This window comes from Mesocricetus auratus, unplaced genomic scaffold, assembly GCF_017639785.1.
Source record: "Mesocricetus auratus isolate SY011 unplaced genomic scaffold, BCM_Maur_2.0 Super-Scaffold_100010, whole genome shotgun sequence".
Lineage (NCBI taxonomy): Eukaryota > Metazoa > Chordata > Mammalia > Rodentia > Cricetidae > Mesocricetus > Mesocricetus auratus.
In genome coordinates, this window is record NW_024429194.1 from 44,188,844 (window position 1) to 44,207,687 (window position 18,844).

At 40.3% G+C, this 18,844-nt stretch overlaps 1 protein-coding gene across 3 annotated transcripts in view; it reads right to left on the bottom strand.

Moving 5' to 3' along the window:
• The window catches only part of Adam23 (ADAM metallopeptidase domain 23), a 148,450-nt gene that overhangs the window by 3,950 nt on the left and 125,656 nt on the right, over positions 1–18,844 (bottom strand). The window contains exons 24-25 of one of the 3 annotated variants that reach the window (XM_040753456.1): positions 18,683–18,794; positions 10,470–10,560 (exon numbers count right to left, since the gene is read on the bottom strand). In XM_040753456.1, coding sequence (XP_040609390.1) covers positions 10,470–10,560; positions 18,683–18,794 — 203 coding nt within the window. Of the gene's footprint in view, positions 1–6,737; positions 6,829–10,469; positions 10,561–18,682; positions 18,795–18,844 lie in introns of all 3 variants that reach the window. The other 2 variants (XM_040753455.1, XM_040753458.1) reach the window with 2 other exon arrangements.

Consider the following 18,844-nt stretch of genomic DNA (forward strand, 5'->3'; position numbering starts at 1 on the left):
GGACACAGGCCCAGGGTTAGCCAAGCAAAGGCAGCAATTTAGCACTGTTGAGAAAAGCAAGTTTGAATGTCTTGCTCACAATGTCCAATCTCCTCAAAAGTGGCTCCCTGTGCTTGGAGAGAGAAAAAAAACCAGCAAGACACAACAAGGCAGTTAACACAAGTTGGCTGTAACCTCCCCATGGTCTGGCTTCATGTGGGGCATCAAGCAAGGGGCTCATGCATTAGTCTGCATACTGGCGGGTTCACACTGCTGCCACCAAGGCATCATGCAAAACTGGAGTCTGAGGAGCCCTCCGCTCCCTCATTCCCCTGCCCATTACTCAGAACCAACCGGATGCCTTTCCAGGCCCTAAACACCAAAATATTACAACAGACACCTCCTCACCAACATGCCTTTCTACACAGAAATACTAACAGCTTAAAACAGGTAGGAAAGTGTCCTGCAAAGTTCCTATCTTTCCCAGAAGGCCAACTTTGATGCTTCCTTTATGAAATATCAAAAGCACTGCCATTTTCAGCAAAAATCTCCCTTTTCTTTTTTCTTAAACTGCCATTGAAACATGTTTATGAAAGTTTGGGCATGTGGTACTTTGGCTTAACAACTTAATCTGTTGCAGCAAATATTCTTTACATTAGAGCTATTGACTTCTTACCACCCAGTCCTCTGTGAAGTCAACAATCTTGAGTGCAGGAATTGCTGACTGTAGGAGAAGCATAGGTAAGAATGCAGGGGACATTTCCACAATGTCTGTCACCAAATGAACTTGCTGCAGGGCTCAGTACCTACATCTGCCATCAAGACCCATGCTTTCTGAGAAGATATTTAAGAGAGGTATTTCCTACCAAAGACTTTGAGGAGAGACACACTAACAGCCTCATCAACTGCCTATCCTTGAGAAATTACTCCAGAGGACCAGGAACCCTACCCAAGCCAGCTGTCCATTATTGGAACTCAGGAGAAACATCAAACTAGCTCAACTAAAGGTAAATGCTGAGGACAGAACAAACCCAACTTGCACTGAGCAGGACATGATCACAATAACCATCTCTAAGTTCTTTCATCCAAATGCAGAGCATATCCAAGGTCAGAACAACCTGGTGACATGTTTCTAAAGAGAGATCTGAAATTCTACTTCATCCTGGTACCCAAGAAACTCCAGTGTCCAAAAGTGTATGCTCCTCTTCAACATCTGTTTTTGAAACTTAATTTGCACTCCTCCCATAGAACAACATTGTAAAGGATTACTAGATTCTTTGGTCAGACTAAGAAGTCGGTACCCTATAGAGCCCTATGTTTTCACTGAACAGTACCGACAGCAGACTGGAGGCCATTTTCTCTTCCACTGAAGTCCTAGCAGTGAAGAAAGCAAGCTGAAGTGCAGGGGAGAAGGAAACTACAGGTGAGAAGAGAAGGATAACCCAGTAAACCCTCCGTGAGGGTCCCTCACAGGTAGGCCATCCATCTACTGTGGGCCACCGTATATTGAGCACTACCTGTCCTGAATTTCCTGTATGAACGTAAGGCTCTTTTTCTTCAGTTCTAATGTGAAAGTGAAAACTATAATCAACAGGTCCTTGCTGGCTCCCCTGCCAAACTGTTTTGTCTGAATGCTCTTTGCTCACTGGAGTTTGAAGCAACTTTGTTATGACAACCAGGAAGGTATTTCTGGACCATTGTAAAGCATCAACAAAATCCCTAGGTATTACAATGACACGATTTTATCAATTTTTTGTACTTGTAGGAATTCTAAGCTTTTGCCTTTAATGCTTGTAATTATATGCATATACATCCATACAACATTAAACATCTCTAGGTAACAATAAGCTACCATGGGTCTTTTGAACAGGATGTAGAGTTACCTACTTCTATCACCTTTAAAAGAATCATGTGTATGACTGTTATGCCTGCAAATATATAAGTGCATTCACTCACGCCCACTGTCCTGGGATTCAGGAAGAGAGCACCAAATCTGCTGGAACTGGAGTTTTAGTCTGTTGCAAACAACCATGTAGGTGCTGGGAACCAAACCCCAGTCCTTTGCAAAAACATCAAGTTCTCTTAACTGTTCAGCTATCTCTAGCCAACTATTGTCACATTCTTTATCTTAGCCTCCATGTCCATCACCAAGCCCCCCCACACCCCCAACACACACCTAACCTCTAGGCCACCTTGGATTGAGTTTACATCCTTAGGGATTTGAGTCAAGGAAACACATGTGTTCCTGGTTAGTCTGACATCATGGTGATGTCCAAGGGTCTTGGACAATAAGTATGCAGCTCTGTATTCTGAACTGGAAAATTACATGGAATTTAGTTACAATGCTCACAGAGAAACTGATTCAAATTTATTCTATGTCCTAACTTTAAGAAAATTAAAATACTTCCACTCCTCATCAAGATTCAGTTACTTTTCTGGCTATAGCCCTTCAACTGTCATTTTAGAGAAGGACCAACTGTGGCAATCTTTTATTTGCAGAAGAAATGGAACAGCCTGTACCCCAGGCTAACAACAAATGGCTTAGAGCTAAGAGAGGGTTCTAATGCAAGTGCTTTCTCAGGGACAGACCCACCTGTGATAACTACAACTTTGTTAAAGGGACATCTCATCAGGGACTGCCCTAAGAGGTTAATACAGTTTCTGCTGGCAATGCTGGAAACCTACTTTGTCATTGCAACCTATGGAGACCAGGTGGGATAGTGGGGCATGTGACAGAATTCCAAAGATGAAGACATCATAACATGGTGGGAGGGCCCACACTCATTCTGGAATCAATCCCAGCAAAATATGCCACTGTCACCTTCATGTTCTTTTCATGCTCCACCAAGAACTTATTTTCCCCATTGCTATCACTTGTAATACTGATAAATATTGTGCACAAGAGCTCACACCTAAATTCTTATATTACAATTTGGGGAGTTGTACTGGCTAGTTTTATGTCCACTTGACGTAAGCTATAGTATCAGGGAGGAGGGAGCCTTAATTGGGAAAATGCTTCCATAAGATTGGGCTGTAGGCAATCTTAATTAATGTTTGGTGGGGAAGGGCCCAGCCCATTATAGGTGGAGCCCCCCCTGGACTGGTGGTTCTGAGTTCTATAACAAAGCAGACTGAGTAAGCCATGAGGATCAAGGCAGTAAACAGAACTCCTCCAAGGCCTCTGTATTAGCTCCTGCCTCCAGGTTCCTGCCCTGTTTGAGTTCCTGTTCTGGCTTCCTTCAATGGTGGACTGTAATATGGAAGTGTAAGACAAACCATTTCCTCCCCAAGTTGTTTGGTTGTTTGTTTGTTTTTGTCATGTGCTTTATCCCAGCAGTCGTAACCCTAATTAAGACAGGGGTGTTGCATAAATATTTTTCTTTAAGGTGATAATAACAACCCTGTTAATTTTTAAATGCATATGTAAAATCTACATTCCATTTTCCCTAAGCTTTGGGGAAGATGCTACTAAAATAATCTATCATCTATTTCATTTGTTTCAATATCCAGTAAAAAGCAGTAACTCTAGTAGTTTAATTGAGTATCACTATTATTCAGCAAGAATTAGGAATCAGGGGCTCATGAGTTAACCATGACAGAGCTTAGTGATCCCCCGGCCACAACTCACAGCTTCATTCTGTAGGTGAAGATGAAAAGTATGGGCCAAGAACAGTACAGGCAGATGCAGGAAGAAGGGGGACAGGTTGGTGTGCCATGGCCTGTATCCACAAATGGCCTATTTTCTACAAATACCTCAGAATGAACCACAAGGTTCTCAACACCTGGAAACTCACCCTCTCAATCGTGCCTTAGCAGCCTCAAGACCTCTAGAACATGGAGTGTGGATTTAACCAACATCCCTGCATGCCAGTTTTACATAACTCGATATATCTGAATGCATGAACTCAATAACAAGAATCCTAACAAAGAGCACTTCTTTTTCTTTTTAGGGAATTCTACAACTTTGCATGTGGACTGTGTACATTAACCAAATGTTTCAGACTCTACTATCTTACAAAAAAGAGACAACCTAATTTTGTGTTAATTTTGGATCACGGTAATTGTGATACATTTGCATGACCTTATATACATAAAGTATACCCACTCGCACATATCAAAATCCTCCCAAAGTCATATCTTTCAACACTTAATCCAGAAGTGTGTACTGTAAGGAAAGAATCAGTAAGATAGCAGGTGACAGCATAGTTGTTTCTCGCTTCTCTCTGTATGCCTATGCAGGTAAAGGATGGCCGTGACTATCTTCCACGCCTAAATTACTCAGCAAATCACATCTAGAGGAATGTGACACTAGGAAAAAGTGCTATCTCCAGGTCAATTGCACCTGTTCTTTTCATCTTAAAGTTTACACACCCTCAAAGGCTTCAGGCGACTTTGCTCGCTCCTCTTCTGGAAATAATGCCCCCATTTCAGGAAGGATTTCCAACATCACTATCTAGAACAATCTTCTTTACAGCTATTTCCAATTTCCGCTTCTAAAGGAAACTGGTTTTATTTACACTGAACGCAGTGACACTCTGAAAGGCTTCCAATTCAGTACTTCCAAATTATCCCTAATTGTCTTCAAAGCTGCCCAAGTGGTGGGAAAACTTGAGCACTGTTACTGAGCGCAGACAGCCTTTCATTGTGAGGTACAAGTAACAGTTGACAGCTTTACACAAACCCCAGCCACCATTAAGATTCAAAGCAAACTGCATAGCCACTAGCAGCATGGAGTACAACAGTGTCTCCAAATTCCAGCTCCAGAAGTTAAACAAAGCAGAAATTAAAATTTGAGAGACATTCTTGGCCTGTTGTCCTCCAGGCATGAATATATTTACAGCACGCTATGGTGCAGGGTTGTGCCTCTCTACACTTTACCAGAAGGTGAGCATTACAGTAGCAGGAAATAAGAAGGGACTTTAACTGAGTCATCCGGAAGTGTCCCGGTATCACAGTCCCCAGGCAAAGGGAGGGGAGCTGGGTTTGAACCTTGCTTGGTTGACTGCATCAACCCCTCACCTTGTGAATTGCTCTTCTAATAAATGGACATCTGCCTTTCTTAGATGGAAATCACCTGCACAGAGCCTAACCCACTAATCGGCACAGTGAAAAAGGCTTCTTTCTCCCCCAGAACATGCAGTTCAAGCTGAGAGCTAGCCAGGCTGCTGTTTTGAGGTCCTGCTACAGAACAATGTGCGCTGGTCATGAACAAAGAAACAGTACATCTGGTATTGCGTGGCATTGCGTGGCAATGACACACAGGAGATGGTTTCTTGGATCTTTGAAATTAATGTTTCTTAATGCTTAGGAGGTATGCGCCACGGAATGAGCCAAATTTCTTTTTCTGGAGGCACATGTAATTTTTTTAAAGGAAGCATTGTAATAGAATACACAATTTCTGTAATATGTGATGACTTTTTCACAGTAGTGGGGCACTAAGAAAAGTTTTCCTCTGCAATGAGGAAAATCCAAACATCTGAGATGTCCCTTAAGTGGTGTGGGCTGGACAAAGCCTCCATCAAATGAAAAGAAATCCAAATATCAGGTATCTATTCAGTTTGTGTGTTTCTGCAAGCATGCTGATGCCAAAATGACTACTTCACTAAGTAAGTCCAACTTTATAGACATCTGTGTAGAAAACAAGCCCCATTCAATACGCATTGCCAAGTAGAGGCCTCACCAATGCTATGGGCATACTCACTAAACCATAATACCACAACAAATTAGAGAAAAAGTTGATTTATTTAGATCGCATCTTGGTATCTTTTCTTTCACAATCAACTTCTAACAATAGCATTCTAACTGGTTTAATGAAGGCCACTCCATGTTCATTCTAAGCAAAGCTTCCTCCGTTGAGTGGCTGGATGGAAGCAAAGTGGGGAGGCTTTGGTTTGACAGAAGGCTTAATTTCCCACTTAAATTCATCCCAAAAGATACGGATGAAACTTTATTTATGAAAGAGATTTATCTGGCAGAAGAAGGCTTACCTACAAATAATAAAAATCAAGTCACCATAGCTCAAAATATATGAAAGTGATTCGCTAATGAATCTGAGACACAAAATATCCAAACCAGATAAATCATAAATCTGTTTAAAAATGTTAAACAGTAGGGTTTGTCTGTGATTATCCAGCATGGTCTACTTTAGAAATGTTGGTTATCAATATGCAATCCAAATTAAAAATCATTATGGAAGCATAGCCAGCCATTCAGCTATGTAAATGTTACAGTAAATGCCACAAAGTCATTGTTTCCAGATTTAGTTGGTTAGAGAAATAATAAAAGTATTTAAAAATATTTGTAAGTAAATAAAAGATTTTCAAATCACAAAGTTACATATAAAAACAATGATTACATGATGACTGAGGTTGTGGGAAACCCCTATGGACTATAAATCAGTGTTGCAGAAACAATTAGGAATTTATGTGTATTTATGTCCAATATGTCTCCTTGGTCACCTAAGTATACATTAAAGCACCCTAGAAGACTTGCTGCTATAATTTAGAATGTCTTCTATTAAAGTGTTCTGGCTCAAATTCAAGTGAATTCCTTCCATTGCTCACTCTTCCTTGTCTGCCTGAAGATGACATTTGAAGCCCCATGTCCTTTGTTTCTAACCCACTTCTGAGTAAAAGCACATATTTTTTGTGGTTGTGCTGTTAACCCCAAAGTCTCGTAGCAGGAACTCAAAACCAGGTTATGTAAGCAGAAAGAGAAGTGCCCGAGCCACAGAGAAAAAGACATGCGGCATTGCTTACTTAAATCCCCAGCCTGTGCCCCCAAGGACAATAGCTGCTACCAGGATGGCACCAGCGATGGAGCCTATTATGAGATTGGTGGCACTAGGACCTGTGACAAAGGATCATGGGAAGAAAGTCATGTGAGCCAACTACTTTCATTACCACAATGGAAAGGCAGGTAAGCAGCTTCAGGAGGTAAAACCCTGGTGGATGCCCAAGTTTCCCTAAATGTTTTCATTGCTTTCCTGTCTTAGCTTTACCCCATGTCAGATGCCTTCATTGGCAGTTGGTTGGATCACTTATCTCAGAATCTCCCAATTCTTTGCCTCTGATGTTTAAACTCTGTTAAGTTCATCTTCCTGAAAAAACAAATCAGCCCCGCTTGCCTTCAGTGCACGTGTGTTGTCTCTTTCTCCCCTCCACCCTTATCACAAATCAAACAGATCTGTGCAAACAAGGAACCAGGCTCCATTAGCATTGGCACCACCTGCTTGCTTGCCAAACACAGGAGATAAATGACCCTGTGACAGTCTTTTCCAACAAACACAGCACATTCTCAATGCTTTTTTGTTCTGTCCTGGGAGACCATGAGAATTTAGTCAAAAGAGGTCAACCAATGAAGATCTCGCTTAGAAATTTCAATCACGGATATTTCTTCCTGATTCTTCAGTGTTAAATCCCCCAAAATGGGCTGGCAGGTATAGGAGGCCTAAAATTTATGAGTAATTTATAGGAAGCATGGTGGGGGGAGGGAATAGAATCCTTTACATTCCATTTGAGACTGTCTTTTAAATTCCCATTTCTCGCTATGAAATCTGAAACTTCATACTTATAAAGTGGAGAAGACATCGAAGATGACAATATGAAATGAAGAGACCACCATTGATAAGTCGGGAGACATTACAGTAACTCCATTCTTCTTCATTCAGCCTTTAAAGATCAAAACAAAGTTATATGTAGTTTAAACATTTAAACTACGATGAAATTTCACGTCTTCCAGGGTCTACCATGTATATGCACAGGAGTGCCCCCTAATAGCCACATACCTTCAAGTGCTAGCTACATATACCTGCCCATAAGTTACAGACTAGCCACTTTTGCTGGTTTTCCTAAACCTATAAGTTTATTACAGACATTCATTCCCGGATAGGAGGGTCTCTTCTCTGGACACATAAGTGGACACCACTGCTGACATCACCACAGTGGTGTGGGTGATGGTTCTGCCCAGAAACCACATAGTACTAGAGGTGTAAGCGGGTACAACAGAGTTCCAGAATGAGGCTTGTCTCTGGTGGCATGCTCTTAAATCATGGAGGATCTAGACAACATGAATCTGAGTGGTCTTTGGAGATACATCAAGGATAGTAAACACCAGCAGTGAGAATTGTAAGTGCCTTTTAGAGACTGTATTAGCGAGCATCAACTCCATTCATTTCTGACATATCTCATTGAATTCTCACATAGGAACATGTGAGGCAGGAATGTAGACCGTCCTGACTTCAAGACTTGTATTATAAATCAAGGTTCGGAAGACTGGAGACCACAAACCAAATCTCTCCCCACTATCTCTTTGGGCAAAGACATTTTGTTGTAGCGAAGCCATGCCAAGTATGGCTGCTGTTGGCAGTGATGTTGAATGATTGTGATGTAGCTTGGAAGACAAAGCTATTTACACCAGCCCCTTCACAGAAAGTTTGTGCACAGCTGCCCTGATGAAAGTTCATTCTGCTCCACATATTTCCTCCCTACTTCTCCACAGTGAAATCTAAAGAAATTGTTTTTTTCAAGTATTGATAGTACTGTGTATGTACATACACTTAAGACAGTTTACATGCTGTTGGCTCAGAAAACAGAATGGAATCAGATTCAGTACAGAATGGAGATGAGAAGTGATTCCTGAGGTAGAATTCTAAACTAAAGAGTAGAAATTTAGACGTTAACTCTGTCCCTGGAAGTCTTATTGATGAAGTGAACATTGCATTATCAATTAAGCCAGGAAGTATTAAAACTATATTGTACTATATGTCTTTGTTTTCTAAAAATTCACTAATTAATCAAACACAAATAAATGGAACGTAAAGAGGGAACTGTCTATGAAGAAGAACAGCAAACTTTATTTTTAGGGAAGAGAATGTACACTTTCACACTTACCTGTCACAAGCATAAATAGCAACAAAGAAGCCACACAGGAAAGGATGGATGGGATTGGATGCTGGCAACAGGACTGTTCACAACAGAGATTTTGTGGATCCTGGCCATCTCTAAGACTCGAAGGATGACCAGAATGTATCATTTCAGCTATATCTAAAGGCACTGAACTATGACCACTAAGTAATATAGAAAACACATTTGAGTGATCTTTTGAAAACTGCCTTTCTTCTAAGAAGAATTTCACTTAAACATATGTCTAGAATTTGACCCTGGGATAGGAACATCTGGCCAAGGTGCAACTTACAGGACCAAGTTATTGTAGTCAAACATGTTAGCACTGTTACATGCTTCATTTTCTCATAGGTAAAAAGAAATACAAGCCATTTTTCAGTGTCCCCCCCATCTCTCTCCTGATCTAACTAGCTTCACAGACCATATTGATGGAACATGAGTTACAGGGCATAAGGCTAAACTGGGCATGAGGGCTCATACCTGTAATTCCAGCACTTAAGAATCTGAGGCAGAAGGATTGCTGCAAACTCAAGACTAGCCTTGGGTCACCCAGTTAAGTTCCAGATGGGTATAAGCAATAAAGTGAGATAAGAATTTGTCTCAAATTTTTTTCTTTAAAAAGATCCAAAGCTGGTCAGGCCTGATGCCCTTTTAGACTATATATATATATATTGAAATGTCAGCAGAACTCTAGTAAATAGAAGCACAGGTGTGAAGGGTGACTCCTGCCATATGTATGTAAATACACTCTGGTTAATGAAGAGAACTGGGCTTCCTGATAAGCTAGTCTGTGCCTAGCAACCTCAGCCATCTGGAGGGTGTGGATCAAGTACAGAGGGAGCTAAACTCAAGCATCAGGAGAGGCTAATGAGCAAGTGACAGACAATGCACTAGTGTGGACACTGCATATTTGAAAGACAAACCAACCAGATGAATTGCAGCTGCTTGCTAAGGTTGTGCAGGTTTGAACTTAATATATTTTCACTTGTCATGCTCCTTGCTCCGATGTTTATGAATACTTTGAAGTTGGGCTGTGAACCATTGTTATAACAAAAAAAAAGAAAAGAAAGAAAACAGTGTTTTTAATGTCTTCTTTTGAAAAAAACTGAGTTAAAGCTTTCTATAGCATTCTAAATGAAAAAAAAGCATTCAGTGGCTGTCATTCTCACTATCTTTAAAAAGTGTGGTAGCTGTTGGTATTTAACTGTATCTGCAGATAGATTTGAGTGTTAAAAGCAAATTCATTATACTTCAATTAAAACACATAAAAATCATTTCACCAATTAATAGGAAAAAAATTAAGATCTGTACTTTAAAACTTACAAGTGGGAGGGCAAAGGAAGCTTTGAGCTCTTGCCTTAGTTGTGAACAAGCACTCCAACCTTGTTTTATGCCCCACATTGTTCCAGACAGGAGAAGGTTCTACAGTGCACGAGAAAACTCACAAGACACAAATACATCCACATCACCCCACAGATTACACCAGCACAGGACATGATCGACAAGACAAAACGTGGAAGGGTTCAAGCATCACCTCACACACCAAGCACCAAGGAAAGACACTAGGAAACTCATGAGGATGCTTACTCTATGCCCCACCCTGTGCCTCCAAAAATCACCCCTAGGGCCAGAATGGTGCCAGCCACTGCCCCTATGAGCCTGCTTGTGGCCATGTTCACTGTGTGGAGGGAAAATGGAGATTTTTTTTAAATAGAGGAAATCACACACCGATTTCACTATCATACAAAACAATCACACCAGAAAATGCTTTGAAAGTTTGCAAACTATGGATATCTTTGCTTAAAGTTTAAAACTGAGATGGATATACACTGGAGAATATATGAAAACAATTTTTATCTTCAAACTTTACAAAGCCTACTTTGAGGCATGATCCCTTAGAAATACTTTTACACTCATAAGTAATCCAATTTGAGTCATAGCTCCTAGGAGTATGAAGTAAAAATTTAATTGCATTACAGCAAATCTATATTTTAATTATAAGCTAAATATTAATGCATAATTCATAAATTTTTCAAACTGCAAACTATGCTTAACATCATTTAAATGAGGAGCATATCATTCAGGTTTTTTTCCATGTAGTTTACCTGGGAAGTTATTGGAAAGTACATTTTAGATAACTGCAAGGTTTGCACTTCAGACATAGGAAATGGACATTAATTCTTTGGATATAGAATCCAGTGTGTATCTGTGTGCCGAAAGGAAGTTACAGACTCTGAAAACTGCAGAAGTTGCTATAGACCACCAAGTAGTTATCAGTGCAGAGTGGGGCATTCAACAGCCATGCACCATCACTTCTGTGGAAGGCTTTCATGTGTTGGAAAATAGCCCTGGAACGGGTAGACTCCAGCATTTTCTCTACTAGAGTTACATGAAGGTGGGTATTGAAGTAGGAGGCAATATTATCTAGGGTTGGTTATGTCTATAAGTGTACAAGGGAACTGGCTCATAGCCACTTACCTCTTGTTTCTACGTAAATGAAAGGTAATGAATGCAAATGACCTTACCAATGAAAACAGTTTCACTTCAACAGTACGGTGTTACACAGATTAACTGCTATGAACACAGGGAAACAGAAGCAAGAACTGAGACTCACAGTCACAATTGTTTAAGGCTTCCTACTGGGGCTCATGAACCTTTTAGTAAGATACTGCCCCAAAGGAAGAGAATCTTGGATATCTAAGCCTGCTTAGCAATTTCACAATTATGTAATTTTATCACCAAGTAAATAATATAAATGAGAACCCAAGGGTTATTAACTAAACACAACCAGAGATATTCTTTAAAAAGCAAAAAGATGGAAACACAACAGAAAGCAGAGAAAGTCTAGTGAAAGCTAAGGGGGGGAGATGAATTAGATGGTATCCCATGGCATGACCACACATGTCCATTCAAAATGACCCAACTACAGCTCAGATTTCCAAGACAAACACTGGGAAGGAAAGGGTTCCAAACTTAAAATTTGATTTTTTAAAAAAGAAAACCATTGCTTTCAGAATACTAGATTAGCAAATATGTTAATTCATAACTTTGGGGGGGTGAAGATAGTGTGCTTAAATTTTACGTACTGGCTCTCAGAGCTGAACACCAGTCAATTCCACTTTCCCTTCAACTCTTACCTAAGGTAACTACAATAAATTATAGGAAGACATTTCCTTCCTCTCCCATATAATGTGATGCTAGATCAATATTTGTTAATTTTTAAAATTATAACTGCCACATGAAAGATGAGGAACAATTTGGAAACTCTCCTACGTTTGTTGTGGTATAATTTTTCTGTGTAGAAGGGAGAGAATTAGGTGGCCCACTGTGCACATATTAGCAGGGAAACAAAAACAAATCCTGCAGAAGCTTCAAGCACGTATTGCAGGCAGGCAGATGATGGGCCGTAATCAGCACTGAGAAAGAGTAATTATCTGCAGATTCTTAACAGACAAGCACTCTTAACACAAAGCAAACGAGAGGAGGGTGGGAGAAATGGCTTTCTCTCTCTTGCAGGCTTCTGACGCTCTGAGCCCAAGCTCACTGGAAAGATGTGAAAAGATGCATCTGGTCCCTTGTTCTGAGCCTTAACAGGGCTTTATCTCTTTAAATTCAGAATCAACCTGTTTGCAAATCTGTTCAGCAGGGACCGATGGAGTGACCCTCAAGTGGGCAGCGTTTTACAGGGAAAAATTGGGATTCTTTTTCCCTCAGACCTTTGGAAGTTCACAATGAAGCTTTTCTTCCATACTCACTGGTTTGTCATGTAACTGCTTTTGTTCATTAATTCTCTCATTGATACTCATTCATTATCTGCAAATGCTTCTTTTACGCCTAGATTTTGTGTTGCATGTACAATGCCATGCCTCAATTTTCTCCTATGACCCTGACCACGGCACTCTCAAGGCTTCCAGCTGATAACGCGGTCCTGGTTTTGGTGAGCTTGGCCTGGTCCCCTTGCTGTCTGACACACTTGCCCTTCTTTCCAGTGTGCAGATTGATCATGCTCATCACCTCCATACTTTTTCACCCATGGGCTGTCTGTAGCCTTATTATTTTTAATCTTGCTGGTCCTTAAAATGTACAACTTTAGTAAGCATGTAATATTAAGATGCAAACTATAAATTTTCTCCTTTTTAAAAGAAAAACAAAGACTGCTTTGCAAGTAGAATTCCTGCACAGATAAGTCAGACTTCACACATATAGAATGCTGTTCCTTTTGAAACTGCATGTCCCTTGCTTAGAGTTTCCAAAGCAGGAAGATGGCAGTGTTTCACCTACGTGATTCCAGCGGGCCAGCAGGGGCTAAGAGCCTGTATCCCTTGGCACTTCAACGGTTGTCGGCAGCAAAGCCGTCACCGGCGCCCTCTAGACTATAGTTCTTCCTGAAGGGGTTTACTTTACTAAACTGAAGGTTAGAAATAAACACTAAATAAACCCCTTTATTTTACAGCATATAATACTGATATTAGAAAAATATTCTTGCTGGAAATTCCAATGTGTTAGACACAAAATCAGATCTCCTCTTTTCCATAAAATAAAAAAAAGTTCAATTTTAGTCTACTGGGAGACACGTTTGGAAGGACATGATAATAAATTACTTCATGGCAAATATTATTTCAGTTGAATATAATGGCATACACTTGTGATATCGGCTGCAGGGGGCTTATGGGTTTGATATCAGACAGAACCACATAGAAAATCCTGTCTAAAAACAAAAGAAAGAAGAAGAAGAAAAAGAAAAAGAACAAATACTGCAATTCATGCTGTCAACAAAAATACAAAGGCTTTTCTGGATTCATATAAGATAAACTCGTAGTTAATAAAATATTTTAAAAGATGGTAAAACCTTAAGCTTTGGTGAGCCTGCGGTTAATAAGAAAAGTGCCTGGCATATAATTATACATAACATTTCGTACTCACATTTAATGATTTGAACTACAAAATCAAAGGTTTGTCATATAAAAGTCACTGAACAGCTATATGCAAAAGCTACAATAAATAATATCTAGTGTGTTGTAAACATTTAGAAGTCTCTGTTTCGAAATTCTAAACTCTAATGATAGACCTCGGTTCTTCAGAGCCATAATAATCACTGCTGGCAAGTAATGGATCCCCTAATGGGCTTAATCGCTGCTGGGCTATCGTCATTCCTTCTTATAATGCACAAAAAAAAAAACTAGCAGAAGGGCTTAGCATTCTGCTTAAATTGCAGCAGTAGCAGAAAAGCCACTGAGGTTAAGCTCATGTGATCACATTTTACTTAATTATCTGTTGACACTGATAATTAGTTTTCCCGTTTGTGAAGCAGCAGGTCTGGATGAATTGCCTTTAAGGTCCTTTCTATCTCTAATTTTAATTTTCCATCTCTATCTTTTAACGAAGACCATGGTCTTCATTAAAGGGTCTTGCCCAACCTTCCTTCCTAGGAATACTATCTCTGTCCATACAAGTAAGTGAAAGTGATAAACCCCACTTTCTTCTCTTTTCTCTTGTCATCGTGATGGCGTGATAGCCATCACGTGAGAAAAATCTATCATAGCCTGCAATATGCACTTAGCAAAGTGGATACAAATGAATAAAAATGAATGGGCATGGCTCTCCTTCTAGAGGTAGAAACAACCCCCCCATGTGTGTGTGTGTGTGTGTGTGTGTGTGTGTGTGTGTGTGTGTGTGTGTGTTCACATGTACATGCAGATATGGGTGTGTATGAAGAGTGAGTACATGTATGTAGAGGCCAGAAGTTTGCATCAGGGTCTTTCTCAGTTACTTCTCCACCTTTATTTTTGAGGCAGGGTCTCTCATTGAATCTGGCATTCACCATAGCTGTTCTGGAGCAGAGCTCAGGTATTTCCCACAGGCTAGCCCATCTCCTCAGCCCCTGGAAATTCTTTCAAACAGAATTTGAAGACATTATATCCGTGTATGATAAAGAGAACTAATTCCTTTCAGTGATCTACAGAAAAACAAGTTGAAAGAGTAGCTCCAAAGACTTTCACATATAGAATCAATGCCATCACAGGTATGGATGATGTGTAATACTAAATAGTGTTTTGAAAATCCTTTCCCAGAGGACTGGAAATAAAGTTCAACAGTAGAACTTGCCAAGCATGCATGAGGCCCTGAGTTCCACTGAGAGAGAAGAGAAAAGAGAGGAGAGAGGAAAGAGGGCAGAAAGAAGGGAAGCAGGGAGGACGGAAGGAAATCCTAGCCCACATGCCTGCTAGGAATAGAGATTTTTCTTAACTGTCTGTGGTTTGGGATCTGGCAGGAATAATCTAAATAACCACAGTACTGTGAGTCCACTGTAGTCAATGACTACACAGCATTCATGTTAAGACTCTACCCAGATCTAGATGATCTTCTGGGAATTAAATTTCAAGATATCCAAAATAAGTAAGTCCATTTCTGACATTCTCAACTCAGTGGAAAGGTAGTTGTAGAATCTGCCTATTCTAATGTAGTCATGATCCAAAGTGCTACAGTGGGTTCTACCAGTCTTTTATGCCAAGTTCATCGTTAAAAAGACAATATTTTCATTATGCTTCTTAGAGTTTTCTCCATTTCAGGGGAATACAATTAAGCAGAGATAGGTAGGTCTTGGATTTGTTTTATTTTCTTTGGGTTTTATGGACAGTCTGACTAGCTAGCCTGTTCTGGAATGCTTTTGCATCCCAGGCTGGCCTTAAATTTAAGATCCTCCTGCTTCAGCCTCCCAAGTGTTGACATTACAGGCAGACACCACCATACATAACATGTTCTTGCCACATCTACCCAGGAGATTTTGTTTGAAGACATGACTGGCTAAACCCTGTGGCTGCTGCTCAGTATATACAGCAAGCATCTCGGGAAGGCAAAACAAGTGCAGCCAAACCCACTGAATGCTGAGAAGAGTGATACAGTATGCAGCTGTCGAGGGAAGCTTGGTGGCTATGCAGAACCAACAGTTGAGAAAGCATGGTATATTGCATGGAGACACTGACTTCATACAAATGAATAAGTATAAATTGAAAATCAACACTAAATGCCACATTCCTTTTGTTGGTGGTGGTGTGTTTCATTGTGTTGTTTCCTGGCTGCCCTGGAACTTACTATGTAGTAGAGCAGGATATCTTCAAATTTGAAATGATCCTCCTGCCTCAGCCTCCTGACTCTTGGGGTTATGTGACATTCCACTTCTTTTACATATCCCAAGTGGGAGGGGATGTAATATTTACTGAATATGTACTAGGTGTAGAGCACGTGTTCCCTTAAAATACTGGACCGATGATATGTATTTGCTAAATAGATGGAGACCAAAGTCAAAGGCACACTACTCTCACTTTCTTTTCACAGAGATTATAAAGACTAAAATTATAAAAACTGGCAACAAAGTTGAAAAATGTCTGATTTCTGTTGTTCCTCATTTTGTTAGTATATTCCCTAGCCCCATATTCACACAGAATATGAAGAGATACAAATAGCTAATCAAGCTGCTATTTAAATTTTTATAGCTTTATTTATTTTATTTTATGTGTGTGTTTTGCCTACATGAATGTATGTATATCACATGCATGTCTGACCCCCAGGGAGGTCAGAAGAAGGTGCTGGATCTCCTAGAACCAGAGCTGCCATGGGGTGTTGGGAACTGAGCCCAGGTCTTCCGCAAGAACAAGTGTTCTTAACCACTGAACCATCTCTCCAGCCCCAAAATAGAGCTATTATTTAATTGTACTAAAACTGTCTACTTTACCTGGACATTTATTTACAAAATAACTGGTTTTCATTTATGTTAAATAATGACATTTTTGCCTAATCAAAATTATTAGAAATTCACACTGATTTTGACTGCTTTATCAACAGCTTGTCCCTACGACTTGCTGCCTTCAGTGAGAGGAGAAAAAGGAAAACATGTGACCAGAAAGGGATCAGCCTGAATGAACATGCTAATCACCTCTGAGCTGTGGAGCTACGAATAATTTTCACTGTCTTTTTCATTCCTTTCTTGTATTTCCTAAAATAAACACTTATTTTCTTTAAAAAATGTATGATTTGAATTACCAAAAAGGGGGGCGATTTCCTTAAATATAGTAAATACTGCCACCTCAATAGATGGGAGAAAGTCAAACAAAAGCGAGTGCCAGGACAGCCTCCAAAGCTACACAGAGAAACCCTGTCTCAAAAAAAAAAAAAAAAAAAAAAAAAAAGACAATGGCAAACACTCTCCTCTCTAGAGAGTGACTGTTTGCATCATGGCTCCAAGTTTGACCTTCCTTACTAGGAGAGAGGGTGAAGAAATGGCAAACAAAAACAGTGAATAAAGCCCCATTGCACCTAACACGTGGACAGAATCTAAAAAAGCTCTGTCGGCAAACAAAAATGCCCAAGTTTCCGAAGGATGGAGCACAGGGTCTTTGAAAGTGATAGCTGTGCTGTGCAGAGGGTCTGGAGGCAGAAGCTCACTTCTCTTGTCAGGGACCAGGCCTCCGAATCTAACTTCTGAAGGTGGATCCAAAATGCTTTGTTCTAGTTTTAAAGTAACAAAAGACTGAATGCAAAAGTGGAGTAGGCTCGTTTTTTAGAAACAGAGGGAAAACAGAAATAGACTGTGTGGGTGTGGTAATTATTCTTATAGAATTTTAATATCCTGTGTGTATTAAGCAAAGGAATGGAGGGTGTTTTTAACACACCCACTGTTATGGAACAACTCACATACATCCAAACCAGGCTTTATCTCTTCAGGAACTGTAGTCTAGGGAGCTTTGTCTCCTCTGAGGGGCATGTTTTCCCACACAGACCACACTGCAGTTCACAGAGTTGAAATGAACTTCCATCAAAACAAAGGTGATCAATTCAATGCTAGTCCTATGTGCATTTTCCTGCTTGCGGGGGGGGGGGGAAGACATGGCAGTCTATATAAATATAGAATACTATTAGCATCACCGTCAAAAAAGATGCTGGGGTACAACGGCATCGTCAAATGTCAAAACTGGTACTAGCAATTGTTTGTTTTCTCGGGTACTAGAGACCTAGATGCTTCACGAAGCCCATTGTAACTGACAGTTTTTCAAGATCCTTGAGAATCAACGGAGGGGTGGGAGCAGCGAGCATAATGAGAAAATGACTGTCATACTCATTTTTACATAGGCAATGCTATAAAATAATGTAAGAGAAGCAAGCAAGCTCCCAGTTTGGCCTCTGGTTGCCTGGGTAACGGGTATGTCACCTGACCTCGGGGCTGGAGCATTCTCATCTCCGATATCACATGGTGACTATGAACTGCCACAAACTCATTATGCTAAATTCTGGTCTCCCTCTTCTCTTGGTGGCTGCCTAGAACAAAGCTGCAGACATTTTACGTTTCCTTTGAAAAATTAAAGCTATCTGAAGAACTGATTCTTTGGCCAAATCAAAAGAATTTTTTTAAATGGGGCATAAAGGACTACAACTTTCCTCTTGAGAGAATGCGATATTGAGGAATGATTAAAAAAATGAGTCTCATGTCAGCCCCAAAGACTGCATCTATTCGAAAATGGAACAACATATAAAATGATTAGCTTTTGGGAAAGTACAAGGTTTAAAGGACAGAGAAGAAACCGGCTTAAAGGGAGTCAGTATATTTTTCTTTTCTTAATTCACTTCTAGGCTAAGAGGTAATTTAAATATGCTCGGGAAAAGGTGATATACACAGAACTGTGCAACTTCCCAGCAAAATGACATATTCTGAAGTGTCTCCTTCCAAAGCCGTGGACATGAGAGTGTTGCAGGGGGAGAGTACGGGTGAGCAAGTCTGCAATGGTTAAAACTGAAATCACACAAACCCTTCGGTCCTTCGTCCTTTGGGGGGTTGGGGTTCCGCACTGGATCCCGGATGCTGCAGTCTGTGCCCGCCCAAGTGAAGTCACAGATGCAGGTGGCTTCGTTACTACACACCTGTGAAGGAAAAAGAGGAGAGACACAACATTACGGACCATCAATAGTAA